Here is an 18715-nt window from a genome sequence, read left to right as displayed (position 1 = left end):
TCTCTGAAATTAGAATCCTATCCCAAAGGCCTAGAGGGACCCACCTCCTAGAAAACTGCCTACCTGCTTTCTCAATACCTGTGCCACATGCCCCACGAACGTGGTGCCAGCACGTTCTGCTGCCAGCAGTCAGGGTGGCATCTGAGTTTGGAACTGCTTTGACTTTCTGCCTTGTCCAGCTCTTGACTTGACTTTCAAAGTGGGTCAGCTCTCTCAGTGTCTGATCCACTATCTACAGCAGATGTCTGGTCAGGTTGTGATGTATTCCCAACATCTGCCCCCCAAGCACCCTGAGAAGCCACCGTACCTCTCTAATCTTAAGATACAGCCACTAGAATTCTAATTATTTTTTTCTAAACTGTTTATTTCCTAAAAATAATACTAGGCCTTTGGTCATTTCAATTAATAGAGTCATCTTCTTTACCCATGATGGCAATTTAAAATGTAAGCTAATGCTAAAGCATATATTACTGTTTTTCTGGATGTGTATTGATTTTTTTGACACCTGACAATATCCATCTACAGATCAAATAACTCTCCTCTTTATATCTGTAGACTAACAAGCAGCAATGAGATTATAAAATGAGATATAAATCTGAATTCCAACTCTCTCAGTCCCTAGTTCCCTAAATAAGATGTTTAAGCTAAGCCTCAGGTTTCTCATTCGCAAAACTGAGAGAGACAACAGCCAACTAAAGAATGGCATGAGGCACTGAACACAGTTTGTGGTACATAGTAAGCACTAAAAAGTCAGTAGCAACATCCACAGGTTTACATTTGCTTATTTGTAAAGTGTTGGAGTAATAGCAGGAGGAAAAGAGTGGGATAAACTTTTTTTGTAGTTAACAAAAAGGATGAAGGACAAGGTTGTTTAGTAGTTACAGGAAATAAACTTGATGGAGAAAGGAAAGAAAAGGAAAAGAGAATGGAAGAGGCAGAGTGAAGGTCAAATAAATGGCAAATGGAAGACTTTACAAACCAAAGTGCCGTATTCCATAAGCATCTGTAAAAGGGGGCCAAGGACGTGGGTCTTCGTGGAGGGCAGTGCCTAGAGGACAGTCAGGAATCCCCAGCCCTGGCCAGTGTCTAGAAGAGTTGGTTGAAGGGCCGCAGAGCTTAACCAATGGCATGGCAGGAAGAGAGAGCTTTATTCTGCCTGTCCCTCCCTCAAAAGGGAAATGTTCATAATCCTCTCTTGCCTAAAAATTCTAGCCCAAATTGCCCTCCTCCTAAAACAAAACAAATCCTTTCCTTCTCCATTCCGATCCTTCAAACCTTAGTTCAAATGTGACCTCCTCGATGAAGCCATCCCCAATTCACTCAGAGTTCCATGCTTCCATAACGCGTATTTCTCTTTCTATCCCGCACACCGTACTACAATTGTTCCCATCCCCTTCCCATCCGGCCTCGCACTTCTTAAAAGCAAAACCTGTAACCTATTCAAGTCTGTCCCTCCAGCATCTAGCTTAGGGGGTGAGAAGCCCCTGGGTGCTCTGCACTGCCACAGGCAGAAACATCAGGACCATGGCTCCTCCTACCATTTGGGTGACATGGCCCCAGCTTTGGAAGCCTGAGGACAGCCCCAGACCTTCAGCCTAGAAAAATACCCATTTTTTCTAACTCACTAACTCAAAACGCACGCACTAACTCAAAACGCACGCACACACACGAAAAGAGCATTAAGCTAAAAGTCAGAATATCTGAATTCTAGATTCTACTCCCTGGTTCTGTCAAAAACCCCAAGCTTTCAAAGAAGTCACTTAATTTCTCAATTGACAAAGTGAAAATAAACTATCATTTGCCCTTCAACTATCCTTCCTTAGATGTCTGTAATAAAAATCCATAAATACTAAAAATGTGGAATAATTCTGAAATTAAAATTGTTATATATGAGCAAATTATTTTTATATTGCCTCGCAGCTTGATACTTTTATAGCTATCTATTTTGCCAAAAAACATGCTGTGAAATAAACTGACTGTTTACTACAATAGCTAAAAGAACTGTTGGGGTTTTTTTTTTTTTAAAACCCAAGGCCCTGTAGTTTATATACCCAAGAGGGATGAGCACAACAAGTGTAAAGAAGCAAAGATGAATAATCCAATTAATTCACACTTGTTCACACCACTGACTACAGATTCCTTTGATAACAATATGCTTTTGTACTTACAAACCTGTAATACAATTGGCCAGTATGCTTTGAAATGTTTAGATTCTGCATGCCAGGGGTTCTTGATTTCTTGATGACAGTCTGAACCTTCTCTCCAGTCTGACCCTATCACCAACACTGTCACAGGTGGGCTACAGCCAACAGAGCTCCCGTCTTCAGAACGGGAAGCTGTGAAATACTCTAACTAATGAGTCGTAAGAGACATCCCTAATGGGGCTGGCTTTAATATAAAAAGCAATTGTCAGGTAGCCACTATGAAGACCCTCAGGGGCACTACAGAAACAGCATAAGTTAGGAACCCTGGACCATCCTTGACATTTTAAATCTTCTGAAAGCTGAAGAGGCCCATGCACACACCAAGGCTGGCCCTCTGTCATTGCCCTCACTCTACTCCTACCAGCAACCCAAAAGGTAGGGTCCTCCTTGACAGTCTAGGCCTTTCTCTATATCCATGCCAATATTTTACAGATATTAACTATAAAACAGAAGAATAACAAGCTGTGTCTATGCAGCCTGAATGTTTTGACTGTGGAAATGCTATAAGAAATCCACAAATTCTTATCTGCTTAACTAGCTCCAGTGACCCAGGAATCCACAAAATTAGACCTTTTGGGGAGAACCACAACTTTGCTTTGTTGAGTCTTAAAGCGGGTATAGATTTTGTCTAGAGCTAAAGGCACCAAGGCAAAAGTAAGAATGCCCAAGTCCTAAATCTGTCCTCCTAGAACTCAACAATAACAAACACCTTCACCTCCAGCCTACTACCACCTTCTTAGGTGCCCTGCCCAAAGCAAGAGTGCTTCTGAAGATACCAGGGAAGAATGTGCTTGCTGGCCTTTAATACAAATAAGTGAAGGACAAGGGAAATGACCCAACCATTTATTTATTTATATGCTTGTTTATTTTAGCCATCCCCTACCTCAGCCAAGGACGCCAGGCAACTTGTCCTTGTTCTTCTAAACAACCTCTACAGAGCTCAACAGATGTTCTACTACATGCACTCTATTCTTACTCTTCACCAGTCAACACCTAATCAGCTCCAGACCTACCCAACTTGCTAACCATTCTTCTATTTCTTTTGATTCTACTCACTATCACTCCTCAAGTCAAAGGAACCCATCTTTCTTGTCCTTCTTTGACTCATCTTAATTATAATGCTGCCTCTTTACTTGGTCAAATGACCTCTAAGAATATTTTCTTTGGCTTGATCCAGCCCTAATGCACTCCTCTGGTCTTCTTGGGCCTGGTCAACACTGTGCTCAGTGATGCTTTCAAGAAAAGAGGAAGTGAACTAAATCAATGCATGTTCCTAGGACCTGGAGCCAACCCTTAGCTGTACTTTCAAGGAATCAAGGGGTGCAGACTATATCCACAATTGGCAGCAATGGGGGTAGGAGGATGTTCTGGACTAGGATAATTAACTTACATAAAACACTCTGCAGCACTTAACTTCACAGCATTAACAAAATCATTCTTAAATTTGTGTGTGATTAGTATGTGTCTCTTCCTGCCTGCACTCCCCACCAGACTAAAAGCTCTATGAGGGCAAGAACTACGTCATTTTGATCATGACTAATTTCCCTGAGCCCTACAAATCGCTGGCACACAACTCTAACTCAGTTACTCTAGCCCTGTCAGATGAGATGAATTAAACTTATGTCTCAACAAAGCTCTAATATAAGGTAGTAATAAGAACTAACATTTCTTGAGCTGCTACCATTGACCCGACACCATTTGCAGATTTTTACAGGTATTCTCACTGAATCCTCGTGACAAGCCAGTGAAGTAGGTGCTATGATCATTCTCATTTTATGGATGAGGCATCTGAGGCACGGAGAGGTTATACAATTTGCTAAGCATGTGACAGGGAAGACAGACCACCGGGGAGAGAGCAAGGAGAACAACTCAAATCATTCAATATCTGCCCACCAGATGCTTCTATGTCTCAAGCATTATGTGGCCCATTTCTGAGGCAAACACAGGGCCTTAGGGGTCCATAACTGCTCAGTTTATGGTGCCCCACTGATGCACCATGAAATGCAAAAAGCTCTAAGAATGCTACAATTAGAAAATGAAAATTTAACTCACCTTCCACTCCTCCTCCGGAAGCAGCTTCACGACAACCAGGTCCCCATTCAAGGCTCTATTACGAGCAACAACCCCATCAATAAAAATGTCTCGATCACCATCCTAGGTTGGAGAAAGAAATAAAATAATCAGCTTACCAAAGCCTGAAACCAAAAATTACTTCCTTGGTTTAAAAACTGTACACTCCACAGGATGTCCACTGATTTCATAGGAATTGTACACAGCCACAAGCAGACCTAGAGGGAGTTCAGTCTCTGGAACTAACAGAAATGGTGGTGAACACATAAGAGCACATCAACAGAATACAGGCAGGCCAAAAACAAACAAAAGCACATGAAGCAAAAAACTGGGAGGGCATGCTTTCATAACTAAAATAAGAAAGGAGTAAGTGATCCTTAGGTCATTCTTTTTTAAGAATAAAATAAAATAAAGCATGCTGATATCCTTTCCACACTAGCTGAATTTTTTTTAATAAGAGTAAGAGTAAAGAAAAGTAGAAGGCTTGCAAGAAAACAGAAAAACCACAGCACATAATCCCTCAGGAACACCGAGAGCAGGAGCAGCAACCAGCTCTAGAATGTGGGATCTCCAAGAAGAGACCAGCAAAATCATACGCCCCCAGCAGCCCCACCCAGGAAAGTAGCAGAGAGGAAACTGGGGTTGTTTTTATGGAGACCTAAGGAGAAGGCAAAGAAGAAAAGGAAAGGGACGTAAGATGAGATTCATAAAGCTCCCGCACGTCCCACTTCCCTCACTGACTCAGGAGCACGGTGAACTGCAGACTGTGAACGCGACAGCGCACCAACACCTTCGGCCTCAGTCACATGCTTAACAACAACCCACTTGAAGCAGCAGAGCCCCAGCGAACCCCCCAGGTATCGACTGCTAAACTTAAATTAGTCCCAGGTTACTTTATAAAAACAAGCCAAATTATTTTACAAAAACACAGCTAAGGAAAAGCATGCCTTTGACAGCAAGTGACAAAATTAAGCATTTTCAAAGTGTTTCATCAACAAACACGCAAACATGTACTCTCATCCTTTTATCCTTCCAAAAGTTTATACTACATGCTTCTTTTCAGAGGATGAGAGAAGTAAACTGTTAATTTTTCTTAGAGGAGGTAACCATAAACCCATTTGGAAACTCAAAATTTTCTAACAGACACTTGATATAGAATGGATTTAACACTCAACAGTTGACTGCAGGGGATTCTATGACATTTTAGTCAAAGTTAAAATTAGCATTCCAAATTCACCACCCCCGTGGGATTTTAGACACTCAGCAATTTTTATACTTTCCAGTTACAAACGATTAGAGATCTTTCAGCACACTCTTCCTGTTCAGTTTCCAACCTAGCCGTGGGCTGGAAGCCGCTGCCCGCACACTCTGCCAAACCTGACCCACCCCAGTCCCTGAGGAACAGCTACCATGTTAGCCACAAAGACAGAATTGCTGCAGCTGACCTCAAGACAAGCTTCTCTGAGAAATAGAGAGAGGCAACCAGCACACAGGGTGAGCAAGGGAAGTGTGGCACAACATCCTCGATCAGTGCCTTCTGCAATTTAAAGCAGCAGGGTGTCTCCGGCTTCCTAAGAGTGCAAAAAGAGCTGCCTGCATGTACTACCTACTATCATGTGTCAAAATATATGCAACGAGGTGCCTGTTTGATAAACGGCTACACCACCCTCAGCTCAGAGATTTAAGCCAGTAAGATGCTGACACTGACATGTTTCTACCCCAGGAAACCAACAGAAGCAGGGCTGACTGGAACCTCAGACAACACACAAGTCTCTAACTATTACATCACTACTCAGCTCTTACTTCATTCATTCAGAAGCCTGTATGTATTGCAGAACCTCTTACTGTAATGACACAAAACTTGGGAACACCTCAATGTTAAAAGTTTGAGTCATCTCTCCTAACTTTTTAAGGCCAAAGGTTTCAGCCCTTTATTTGAATGCAAGACTTGCTTTACCCATCAGAAAGAATAGGAAAAAAAGAAAGAAAACTGGATAATGAGCAATGCTAGAGGAAGTAAACAGGGAGCTGGGGGTAATCTAACTACATATATAGGAGGCTGGAAGGGAGAGGACAGCCCAAGTATGTCAGCCCAGGATCATCTTGGTTTGCTTAAAGTCACATAGTTTTATTCTAACTCTCTGTCGTACTTTTTCCAGAACGGCAGGAGATAGCAGTTACACATAAAAGTGACTTATTCCATGTATTTTGGGTTTGTCATGAGAAAATGAAAATCAAATTTCTATGAGTAGAAATTATAATGAATTTAAGTCAAGTTCCTAAAAAGCAAATCTTTTTTTTACATGATGATCAATTCACTGATCAGTCTCGTGACTTGAGCAGATATTTGAACATTGCAAATGACATTGTGTAAGTTCACAATATTCTTTTAGAGTCAGTAATCTCGGTATTCTAGATAATTGCATCAAATCTAGTCTATTTTTGACTCTCCAAAAACCTTAGAATTTTGAGGTTGATAGGAACATTAGACAATATTTGTACAATGTTTAATCCACCCCCTCATTTTACAAATAAGAAAAGTTCTGTTTCTTACTGTCAGAGCAGAGGCTACATCTTCTTCAAAGTCAACTCTTGTCTTTATCCTCCTTGCTTAAGCAGGGGACTGTAACATTTAGGCCCTGGTTCTGACACCCCACCTCCTAGTCTACCTGTGAGCATCTTCCACTTCATTTAAGTTCACACTAGACATGGACATGAGCCACGTAGACTCAGAAATCCAAACCAGTGGTGGGATTCATCTACACGTAATTTATTGCCTCTACTATCTCCCTCTTCTAAAACCTGAAACTGACCCCAAAACCCACAAAAATAGAATGCAAGATTGTCCCAGTGTCCAAAACCAGAATATCTGCAATCACTTGTAAATGGGCCTTGATAAAGCTTTTCAATCTGTTCTTAATTACTTAAAGGTAAATCATTAGCATTTTTTCTCCCTCTGTAACAATATTACTACCCCATCAATGGCCAGATAGGAGAATAAAAGAGGCACAGAAATAAGCTAATCCTAATATCACAACTGTCTAAAAAAGTCTAAGTAGGACATGCCAGAAATACAATTTCAAATAGAACAAGTTTAGCTTTTGAAACATCAATGTTTTGCTTCTTAACATCCTTTAACAAGCCATATTAAACAATGGTGACAAATCATTTGCAAATTAATTCACATAAATCTAGTTACAAAAACCTAAACTAACTAGGTCTCACACTTTAGGGGACCTCTGCTCTGCCCTCCCCTCAGCCACACTCCTCCCCATCAGGAGTTCTCAGGGCCAAACGGATGTGTATCCCCATTGGTACTCAGGTCCAGGTCCACTTCCGGGGCACACACTGGCACCTTCCCCAGGTGTGTCTCCCTGAAGGCAGACCAGGTCATAGGTGGCACCCCTGGATTTGACAGGCAGGTCCTGCACAGAAACTGGACGTGTGGGATAAGATGCCCACACAGGTGTATGCAAGGACCCTAGCAAACCAGGGCTAGGGAGCCAGGACTGGGGAGTGCAGAGGGGCAGGCCAGAGGTGGGCCCTCTCCGAGCAGCTCCAAAGAGTCTGAGAATTCTACATGTGAGCCCAGGTTTGTGGAAGGTATATTTGCAAGGAGTACATTTTATTTGTCATGAATATATTTTACTTGACAGCTTACTAGTTTGATTTATAACTTTTAAGTATTCAATATAAGGCATGTATGCCTCCTTGTGCACTCTTGTCCCATGCTCCACACTTGTCAGGGGCTATCCTAACAGGGCTCTAACTTAAGGAAATTCAGAACTGGGTACGCAGGGGAGAGGAAGCGAGCAGTGAAAATTTCAGAATGCTCCGTGCAGTTCCCCTTATCGTTCCAATCAGGGAGAGCAAGTCTCAGCGCGCACAAGAGATGAGCCATGCGAAACCTGCTCAGTCTCCAGGTGCTTCTCAGAATGAACTCCTCTCCACAGTGCCTGTGATTCCCATGCTTAAAAAACCATGTTTTTCACACATCAAGGCTGCTAATACAGCCAAGCTCCTTTGACTGGTACACCATCAAAGAGACAGTCACTCTTTCTACTGTGGAGAAAACACTGGTTATGCTGGACTTACTGAGAGATGGTTTACCTGTCTCCAACATGACCTATTCCCAAGAGATTTCCACGGGTAACTTTTATGACTGCTGAATGTGATTTTCTCCTTCTGCACAAACTCTGGAATCTAACACCTATGTAAAATGTGTGTCCACTGTATAATGGAACTGTTCCTGCAGCGAGTTACCAACTCAAAGCTGACCAGTAGTTCTACAATCCACATACCGCGGTTGGCATATATACCATGTACTGTCACAGGAACAGAATATGACTCAGAGAGAATCAGCTTTGCACAATCAACTACGTACAATATTACATTAATTTTGTATGTTTTGTATACTGAACTAGTATTAGCTTATTAGTTTATATTGTATGTTTTTCAAGTACAACAATATTATGTTAGTGTTAGTGTACAACATAGTGATTAGACATTTCTATAACTTATGCGGTGATCACCCCGTAAGCGTAGCACCCACCTGACACCACACTAGTTATTACACTATTACTATGTTCCCTCTGCTGTACTTTACATCCCCGTGACTGTTCTGTAACTACCAATTTGTACTTCTTATTCCCTTCACCTTTTCCATCCAGCCCCCAACCTCCTCCCATTCGGCAACCGTCACTTTGTTCTCTATATCTATGAGTTTGTTTCTGTTTTGTTTTCTTTATTTTTTAGATTCCACATGTAAGTGAAATCATATGGTTTTGTCTTTCTCCATGTGATTTGTTTCACCTATAATAAGACCCTCTAGGTCCATCCATGTTTTTGCAATAGCAAGATCTCATTCTCTTTTGTGACTGAGTAATACAAATGTATTGCATCTCCTTTATCCACTCGTCTATTGATAAGACACCAAGGCTGCCTCCATATCTTGACTATTGTAAATAATGCCGCAATGCACATAGAGGTGCATACATCTTTTCAAATTAGTGTCTTAGAAGGCTTCAGAGACATACCCAGAAGTGGAATTGCTGGGTCATATGGTAGTTCTGTTTTTAATTTTTTGAGGAACCTCCATACTGTTCTCTCTACTGGCTGAACCGATTTACAATCCCACCAACAGTGCACAGGGGCTCCCTTCACTCCACCTCTCATTTGTGTCAGTAACACTTTTTATCTAACGCAGTGAGTAAGACCAAAACTTGAAATATAAATGTGACTCCTTGGATTCTGGAGGAGAGGGAAAAAATATAACCACCTCAGCTTGAGAATAGGTTTTAAGGTTACTGTAACAACAATAATAATACCTATGAAGTACACAACTAAACCTGTATTTTCACTAAACCTGTCATGTAACATAATGAAATATGTTAACTGAAATATATATATTCCATTTCCTCATCTATAAGCAAAAGTGTATTTCTATGGTCTTTTCCGCCCTGAAAAATCTGTAATTCTACTGCCATCCTATTTATGGTGTCCTGGAAAAGTTAGGTCACGAATTAAAGAACATTGCTCTCCCAGTTTTGCACAATCAAGCCTTATGCAGAGACCTGCTGCTAACTGTATGTCAGAGTGAACCTCCCCTAACGGGAGAGAGCCTGTTCAAATGAGTCATGAACACAAGGAAGGATATGAAGGCCCACTGGGGAGAAGCCTTGTACCAAGTCCTATCACCTGCATAAAAGGGATGTGAGAAACTCTGACCAAAAAAAAAAGCATGACACATTATTTTTGGACAAATGTGCAGATTAGCTCATGCAGTAGATCAAAAGTAGATAGCATATTTGTTTAAGAAAGATTAACTTAAATCAGTGGAAAACCCATAAATCCTTTTAAACTATAAACTAAGGGCATCCAATGACACAGACTGGTGGGTGTCTGCGTGGGCTCAGTGGCTCTGCAGCCCAGCGACAAACGCTGACCCTTTCATCGGCAGTGTGACTTTAAGACTGGCAGAAAGGGCTGTTAACCATAGGCGACTTCTATTTATTTCAGTTTGAAACAAATCCTTGTCCATTCTCAATTTTGTTTTACTACTCTGCTTTTTAGCTGGAATATATTATTTCAGTTTCAGAACACATCTAAAAAATTAAATGTGACATTAAGTTTATTATAAAATTATTGAACTTACCGGGGAAGGAATGAAGGCTTCATGAAACTTCTTTGGATTAATTCTCAATACACCCTTTAAAATAAAAATAAAATCTATGAAAATTTAACTAGTTACACATGTATGATTTTTTCTATACTTACGTTACTCTCCAATAACAAGTTTTCAAATTAATTAAACAGCTCAATCTAGAAACAAGTTGGATTATGAGGACTATTCATTAAGAGCATGAAACATGACTTATGTCCGCATCAGTAACAGAGGTTCCGCAGAAACAACGCTGCCACAGGCACCTGGCCGTGAGCAGGCTGAGGGCAGAAGCAGCAGGGCCCGAAGTGCAGCGAGAGAGCAGCAGCTGCTGGGGTTTTATGTGCCCCGCTGTGCTTGGCTTCAAATCTAAACTTTTACTTCAAGAACAAGGTGATCAGGGATTACACCTAACTACATAATGGCCCTTGTAATTCTCTAGACCCTTCCACAATTGCTTGTTTCTGTGACAATTTTCAAAGTGAAACAGGTTGATTTCCAACCTGGACACCGAGCCTAGAGGGATTAGATGTATGTTTTTCACTCTGCCCCTCAACAGAGCTGAATGAGTCAATAATTCAAAATGGTCTAGAACCAGCTCTTAATGTAAATGGGAATCCTGGCTCCAACAGCCAGGCCACCCAGTCTGCCTTCTACTTCATGTTATTCCAGCACCAAATCAGCGTCTGCTTCTATTTATGCACAGGGGTGCAGGTGGGGGCCGTCTTCAATAACAGTTCAGTATTTTGGGCTCTTGCAGGAAGCTGTAACCCTCCCCAAGTCCCAGCTGCATCTGAAGGCCACTGGAACACATGGATGGAGGCAGTTATTTTCCTAAGAGCCAGATTCAAAGAGTGTCTTAAGAAAGTGTTTTAAGCAACACTTCCCCCTAAGATGTTGAAAAATTCGAAGATACATAATTAACAAAACAGGTGAGGGCAGAAAATAATTCTTCCTTTCATGTTTAAATTACAAATTTCCATGCAACAGTTTCTACTACCATTAACATCCCAGTAAGACTACTACAAATGCTCATTCAGTCCTTAATTCAATAATTATTTCTTGAATTCTGACGATGTTCAAGACCCTGAGATAGACCACATGGGGGAGAGAGTGATGGCCAAGCTCTGTCCCTGTTGAAATATTAATGCTGGGAGGGTACAGTTTACGTCTAGCTGGGGGCACTAAGGCTCCGGAATCAGTATCTGACCTGGTCCTTAATAGAGGAGAAAACTTTGCAGAATAAATCAGAAAGGAAATACAGGCAGAGTGATACATGCAAGAGTGATTAAGAGGGCAAATGCTCTTCCCCTCTCAGGCTGAAACTCTGCTTAGGGTAAGAGACACAGTGGCCAGAAGAAAAGGCTGGCAAAGCTTGCTGAGGCCAGACCCAGCAACTTCGCTTCTAGCACAGCTGCTTCCTGTTGGGAGGAGGAAGGAAAAAAGGCTTATCCTAAATCTTCATCTACTCATTCCACAAATATTCCCGATGACGAGGATGACAGGCAGCGCACTAAGTCATGGGGACACAGTGGAGAGTGGCACAGCCTCTGCTCTCCTAGAAATCGCAGTCTAATGAGGGGAAGACACTCCAACTACATAGAAGTAGAGTCATTGATGTTAACTTTTTAAACGTATTTTCTGACCCCAGGCATTTTTTTCTGACCTAAGTTTCTATTATGTTCAATCGCTATTCTTCTATCATTCCTTCTAGCTCCGTGAACAGGTAGTACCTAAGTTTAGAGAGGAGAACGCCTTCTGCTTTCAAAGTGCCTTTAACTACAGAACACTGAGAGAGGCCAAGGCGGGGCTCAGGGGAAAGGGACAGCTTGCTTAGGGCTATAACAAGGCTCTACTTAAAAGAACAGACATTAAAAGGACCTTAAAGATTCTACTCTTGATTTTCTACCCCAAACTACCCAATGTATAAAAGCATATGGCAGGATGGAAGGCTTGTTCTGGGAGAACATCTGCACTCTGACTGCAGCGTACCCCTAAGGACTGGCCCTCAGCACCCCTTTGAGAGCACAGACCACACGGAGGAGGGAGAGACTCGAACAGGGTCCTCAGCAGACCAGAGTCACCTCCACAGCCTGACAGAAGGAGCTCTCAGTAAAGCACAGCAGGAAATAAATGATCTTTTAACTAAGAGACTTCCAGCAGACGTTCTGTCTTACCTAAAAAGTCCAGCACTTCCATTGTCATAGTCTTATGACTGTCTGTCGCCTAATCTGCTCCAACCCCTTCCTCCTCGACCCTTTCCTAGGCCTGGAACTGGACCCTTGTAAGGCTCCAACAGGCTCCCTCTTGTCTCTGAATGCTCCTGCACCTCCTCAACTTAGTTAAAACCTGGCTGTGCCCTGATATGCTCCCTTTCCTCGCAGGGCTCTCGGGAAACCACTTCCTCTCTCCTATTCCACCTACCTCAGGGACCAGAGGAAGAATGTTTCCCCCTTGCTTCCCCACTGTGGTTTTAACATTTTTTTCCCTCCGTTCTTTTTCAACCCCGCCCCCCAGATCCTTTGAAATTCATGTCGTTAGCTCCTTCTATACCTCCTAGCACCTCATCTTCAAGCCTCATCTTCAAACCGGGTCACAGTCCTGATTCACTAACACTTTTACTTGTAGCTCACTGTCCTCCTCTCCAACCCACAATCTCATAAACACTTAATGGGACTTCACATCCACACAGATGACAGGTAACCCTAGCCAGTTGTCCTAGCCACTCTCTCCTGTGCTCATAGCCTGTGTCTTGCCATCAGTGTTAATTACACCACCTCCAAACACCCACATACACACTAAACAAGTATAACACCTTCTGATTAAAATCTTCTGGCCCTCAGCTCACTTAGGGTAGAAACACCACTTCAATGATTCTTTGTCTTCACTACAACCTCCTACCCATGGGCCTCACCACATTCCGACCTTTCATCATCCTCCCACTATGTTTAGTCCCCCCCTTGGCTACCTAGCCGCCTTGGCCTGTCATTACCTCCTGCCATTGCAAACCTGGAGTCTTGAGGCTACTCTTCCTCTTATATCTAACTAGTAAAACCTCACTCTCAGTTGACCCCAACTATCTTCCTTCTCTATGCCTAAACCCAAGAAGCTGAATGTCATTGTAGAAAAATACCCCACAACTGGGCTAATTAGCCTAACTTGGCAATCACAAACATGTTTTACTTGGCTTACGGAATGTTTGAGAATACTCAAAACTGAAGAATTTCACACATAAATATGTATTTCCAGATTTTCTTGAAACATCAGCTAACCCCACATGGCAGCCACCACCTGAGTTGAATAACAGATGCTTCTCTTATAGCAATAAAAACAACCACAAATAACACTTATACCATATACCACACGTCATACTCAGTTTTAAGGGCTTTATATCTATTCAATTAATCTAACACTCAAACCCAGGCAACCCCATGAGGTAGGTGCTGCTATTCTCTTGTTTACAGATGAGAAAAGTGAGGCACTGAGAGGTGCCCACTTTCACACCACGTTCAAGCCCAAGCAGTCTGGTTCCAGAGACCTCGCCCCTAACCACCGCAGACTGCCTCTGTTTGCCACAGTCACCCCGGGGGCCCCTTCACTCTCTTGTATCATCTGCCCCTCCCCCAGGAAACCCAAGCCACATTCCAACCCCCAGGCTTCCCCATCTCGGTGAGTGACAACATCACCCAGCGAGCTGCTTGTCTCAAACACTCAGGGGCCGCCCTGTGTCCCTGCCTTTGCCTCACCTTCCACGGTTAAGCCATCCGTATGTCCACATCCATCCACTTCTCTCCACCTTCCCTGCCACCCTCCTTGTTCACATCTCCACATGTTCTTGCCTGGTGTATTCTGATGGCCTTCTACATGGTCTCCCAGCTCCCACTCTAGGCTATTTGTCTTAGAATTGCCAGTGAGATGTTTTTATAGCATAGAATAGATCCTGTCCTTTCTTTGCTTATTAACACATTTCAGTGCCTCCCCACCATCCTTTAAATAAAATCCAATTCTCCAACACAGCCCAGAGACCCTACAGATTTGGTAGCTGCCTAACTCTCCAACTTACTCTCATATGGTCATTCCCTTTGTCCAGCGGGCTTCCTCCCTAGTCCTGAACAACCCCAAGCCTTTTTCTGCTTGCTATTTCTTCCACTAGCTCATCTCTCTGCCTATAATGTTCTTTTCCTAATTCTTCAAATGGCTGGCTCATTCTCACCCTTCGGATCTTAACTCAGAGATCCCCTCCTCAAAGGTGATTACAGAACTGGTCGCAGGCTGTAATTTCCTCTATTTCTTTAGTCATTTTTGCTTATCTCCCCAGTGAAATGCCTGTCTGTTATATGCTTTGCACTTAGTAGGCAGTCAAGAAAGATTTGTCAAGCTAATTAATTAATGTCTGCAGAGCTGAAGTTCTCCCACCAGCCTCTAGTACTAATGTTATGGATGTCATCCCCTCCTGCTAAATGACTGGGCAGTCCACTGTCGTGTCACCTCTATTCCTCTCTCTGATGCACACCCAATGTTCTCCAGTTGGTTTCACTCTTAACAAATGGTGACAGTCTAGAAACTAGTTCCTCTTCTCCTGTCCTCCTGAACTAGGGTTTCCTCTGAGGCCCCGTAACAGCTTCACACCAATACTCCATTCGAACTCTGACACCGTGTCTTGAGCAGCTCTGGAGGCTCAGCCTGAACCACCTGAAGAAACAGCAACATCTGGGATTATGAGACCAATCTTCCTACCCATGTCACTTTGGCTATCACCCCAAACCTGAGCCCCTTCCAAGACTGTCTATCCCATACTCTCAATTTCTCCCAACGTCTCCTGTATCAACCTTCCAACCATCTACCTATGTAAAGAGAAAGGACCTATGTTCTCTAATGTGAGAACCTGTTTACCAAAACATTCTCAAAACTACATGTGCATGATCATAGGCCGTTGCTAGTCAGCTCAAACACAGGAAAGAGATTTCTTGGTCACTCCTCTTGGACTCCTCTTCCCCACATAAGCCAAACACCGATTAAATGTCTAATTATCAAAGTACTGAAAGGAAATAAAAAGATTATGCTACTCCTATATTAAAATACCTCAAATCTCTCATTAAAAGTTGCTTCTCTGGATGGGGAGAAGAAAAAGGATGTAACAATACACTTACATGTGAATAAAAAGTCAATAAATGCTTGTAAGTTTCAACATTCAAAAATCTTTTGCTGTCTAGCTCTTTAACTTACCCTTCAAGGCCTGAGCACACAAAGTTTGTATCAGAAAGCAGATGGACTCTGTTTCTTTGCCTATGAAAATCTTATTTACAATGTTGTATATTTCACACGGTGACCTCATATCTGGAACCCATTCCTTTCCCCATCTGCAAAGAACAACTGTTCTCATCCGTAGGGGGGCGGGGGGCTCTGGCTAGAGTCTCATGATGTCACAGGCCAGGAGGAACCACTTAAAAACTCCAGGAAATGACAGTTGTTATATCAATCAGTTTTTTGTTGTTTTATTTTACTATCACCAAAGAGTTGCCTCAAAAGCAAAAATTAATAGGAGGAAGCAAAAACTAATACAACTACAGAATAGTTACCTCAGGTTACCTGTGTAAATTCTGTAACCAAAATTATAAGCAATTTTTCTTTCAAGTTATAACAACTGAAATTCCCCTCATTTTCCTTCAAAGACAGTAAGTATCTTGATCCTTTATTCAATCAGTAAATAACTATTCAATAAACTTATTAAGCATCAATCAAATGCCAGGTATGTGGGAGTAAGACATGACCCTGCCCAAGAGGAAGTGAATAATCTACTTGAGGAAACATAAATGTCAGGACATGAATACAGGTTTAACATAAAGGGCAGTCCTGACTGATGTTGCCCAGTGGTTTGGACAACGCCCTGCAAAGCAAAAGGTCACCAGTTTGATTCCCATTCAGGGCACATGTCCAAGTTGCAGGCCAGGTCCCCGGGTGAGGTCATGTGAGAGGCAACTGATCAATGTTTCTCTCACACACTAATATTTTTCTCCCTCTAGTTCTCCCTCCAATCCCCTCTCTAAAAATAAATAAATAAAATATTTTAAAAGAAAAATAAAATAAAATAAAGGGTAAACCAAGAAGTCAGCTTCAGGAAAAATGGCAATGTCTAATTCTGCAGAGAATTAAAATCAGACTTCTCAAAGGGAGGTGACACTTCGCTAGGGACTTAAAGGTTGAGCACGATGACATCAAGACAGTGGGAGAAGGCGCCCCAAGCACCAGGAACAGCATGCACAGAGTCACAGAGGAGTCGAAGAGCAGAGTCTTTACAGGAAAAGTCTGAAGGTCAGGGTAAATGGAGCAGAGCGTAACAGGAGGAAATGCGGGAGACGAGAATGGAAAGGCACAATGGGTCCACACACGTGGAACAAGGTGAGGGCCAAGAAACTATAGATAAACTGGAGTCCAGTGTGTGGGCTGCGTGAAAAACAGCATGTGCACGGACTAACGAATGGACAAAAGTCCAACTCTCCTGAGAGAGGCCTTGTCAAAGAAATCCAAGGGAAGCTTTTTTTAAAAAAAAAAGGCAATAGGACTTCTAAAGTCAGAAGATCAACTCATTTTGTTATAAAACAGTTTTCCATTCAAGAGTTTACATTAATCACACACACACACTTGACCACAGGGAAATACAAAACAGTGGTAAAACAGGAAGAGAAGATGATAGTATCTATTAATTGGCTGGATCTTCGGCCAAAAACAGACATAGAAGCTGAGCTCTCAGAATGAGAAAAAAGTGGAATACAGTCAACATTTTCAAGTGAGCCAGGTGACATGGCAATATTCATAATCCAAGAATTATGAAACGAACATAATTCAAAGAACACGTGGCTCTGCCCGCTCTCCGTCTCACTACCCACCACCTGCCTCACACTTCAGACCTAAGGAGGCCTCAACTGCCTTACTGCGCAGCGTTTCATCAGCTCGTGTTTTCATCAGTGCCGCTACTCTCCACGCCTTCTTCCCGTCACTCATTGAGCAGACCGAGCTAGTTATCCTTCAACATCCACAGCAGACGTCACCTCCCACAGTTTCCCGATTTCCCCCAACCACTCTCGATGCTCCCGGCCACACTTTTCTCTCAGCACTAACCGTCTACCCCCTCATCATCTGTTCGCATGGCTGCCAGACTCCCCCTGAGCTGCCAGCTCACAGTGCACAGAGGCAGCAGCCTCTTCCACCTTCATCCCGAGAGTACCCATGCGCCTGCTCTTAACTGTAAACTGTGCCTGGCTAACAGTGGATGCTCAATGAACATTTGCTGAGCCAAACCAGTACACTAGCTTGTAAAAGTATTTTGTAAAATATAAAGCACTCAACAAATATTGTCTGGCTGTTCACTGTTTCCCTTTCAACCTTATTCTCCATCATTCAGCTTTCATGGGCTCAAGGCAAACTGAACTATCCATGCTTCTTCTAGCCAAACCCCATTTCCCACTTTTGTCTAAGTATCTCAACTGGTCCCTCTGTTTATAAAGCACTTTCCCTTATCTTATAGAAAGTGCTTTATAGATTGCACCAGTCCACAGCCTGGATCAACGGCATCCCTTCCAATACCACACTCCTGGGCAGCCCTCACTAGAAGTAATGGGTCCTGCCCCTCAACTGTCAGAGCACTGTGCTCCCTGCCCTGTGGCGCTTATTAGCTCTAAAGGCACTGTAGGTCTAAGAAGTGGGAAGCCCTGTGCCTGTTAGAGAAAAACAAATACTTTACTGAAAAAAACAGATTACTTCTGATTCCACATATCCAAGGAATAGCCTTCTAGTATGATTTAAGCACCTGGATAAGTGTTCCTCTCTTCAAGCCTTCTGAAACATCCTCCTTGGACATGTAATTTTCAAATATGCTCTTTTTCTTCCCTCGTGTGGACTTGTTCTTTGACTTTTTGTCACCTGGCGAAGCACCAACACCACGTGGGCCAACCACAGAGGACACACCTAGAAACATGAGGCAGTAATCAACTCTTTTCTCAATCAAACATCTCTGTATTTTTAAAACTAGAGATACTTTACCCTTTTTTTTAATTTATAAAAACCAAAAAGAAAATGAAACTCCCTGATAAAGATTTCAAATAGCCACAAAAAGGAAAGAATAAGTGAGAAAACATGAATAAAACGTATACAGAGACAAGTTTTAAATCAGCACCACAATATTCATGGAACATAATCTGAATAATGGCTTCAGTATGCTTTCCTGCTTATAAACACAAACTTTTTAAAAACAGGAATTACTAAAAGATTGCCATTTTTCAAG

General features: G+C 42.4%; 1 protein-coding gene across 7 annotated transcripts in view; it reads right to left on the bottom strand.

Annotated features, from left to right (window-relative positions):
• The window catches only part of DIS3L2 (DIS3 like 3'-5' exoribonuclease 2), a 280596-nt gene that overhangs the window by 229883 nt on the left and 31998 nt on the right, over positions 1 to 18715 (bottom strand). For all 7 annotated transcript variants that reach the window (XM_053919206.2, XM_053919207.2, XM_024564295.4 and 4 more), the window contains 3 exons: positions 18242 to 18399; positions 10429 to 10482; positions 4257 to 4358 (listed from right to left, as the gene is read on the bottom strand). In XM_053919206.2, coding sequence (XP_053775181.1) covers positions 4257 to 4358; positions 10429 to 10482; positions 18242 to 18399 — 314 coding nt within the window. The remainder of the gene's footprint in view (positions 1 to 4256; positions 4359 to 10428; positions 10483 to 18241; positions 18400 to 18715) is intronic.

This window comes from Desmodus rotundus, chromosome 2, assembly GCF_022682495.2.
Source record: "Desmodus rotundus isolate HL8 chromosome 2, HLdesRot8A.1, whole genome shotgun sequence".
Lineage (NCBI taxonomy): Eukaryota > Metazoa > Chordata > Mammalia > Chiroptera > Phyllostomidae > Desmodus > Desmodus rotundus.
The sequence above is the reverse complement of the archived record's forward strand: the minus strand, read 5'-3'. Positions and strand labels throughout refer to the sequence as shown.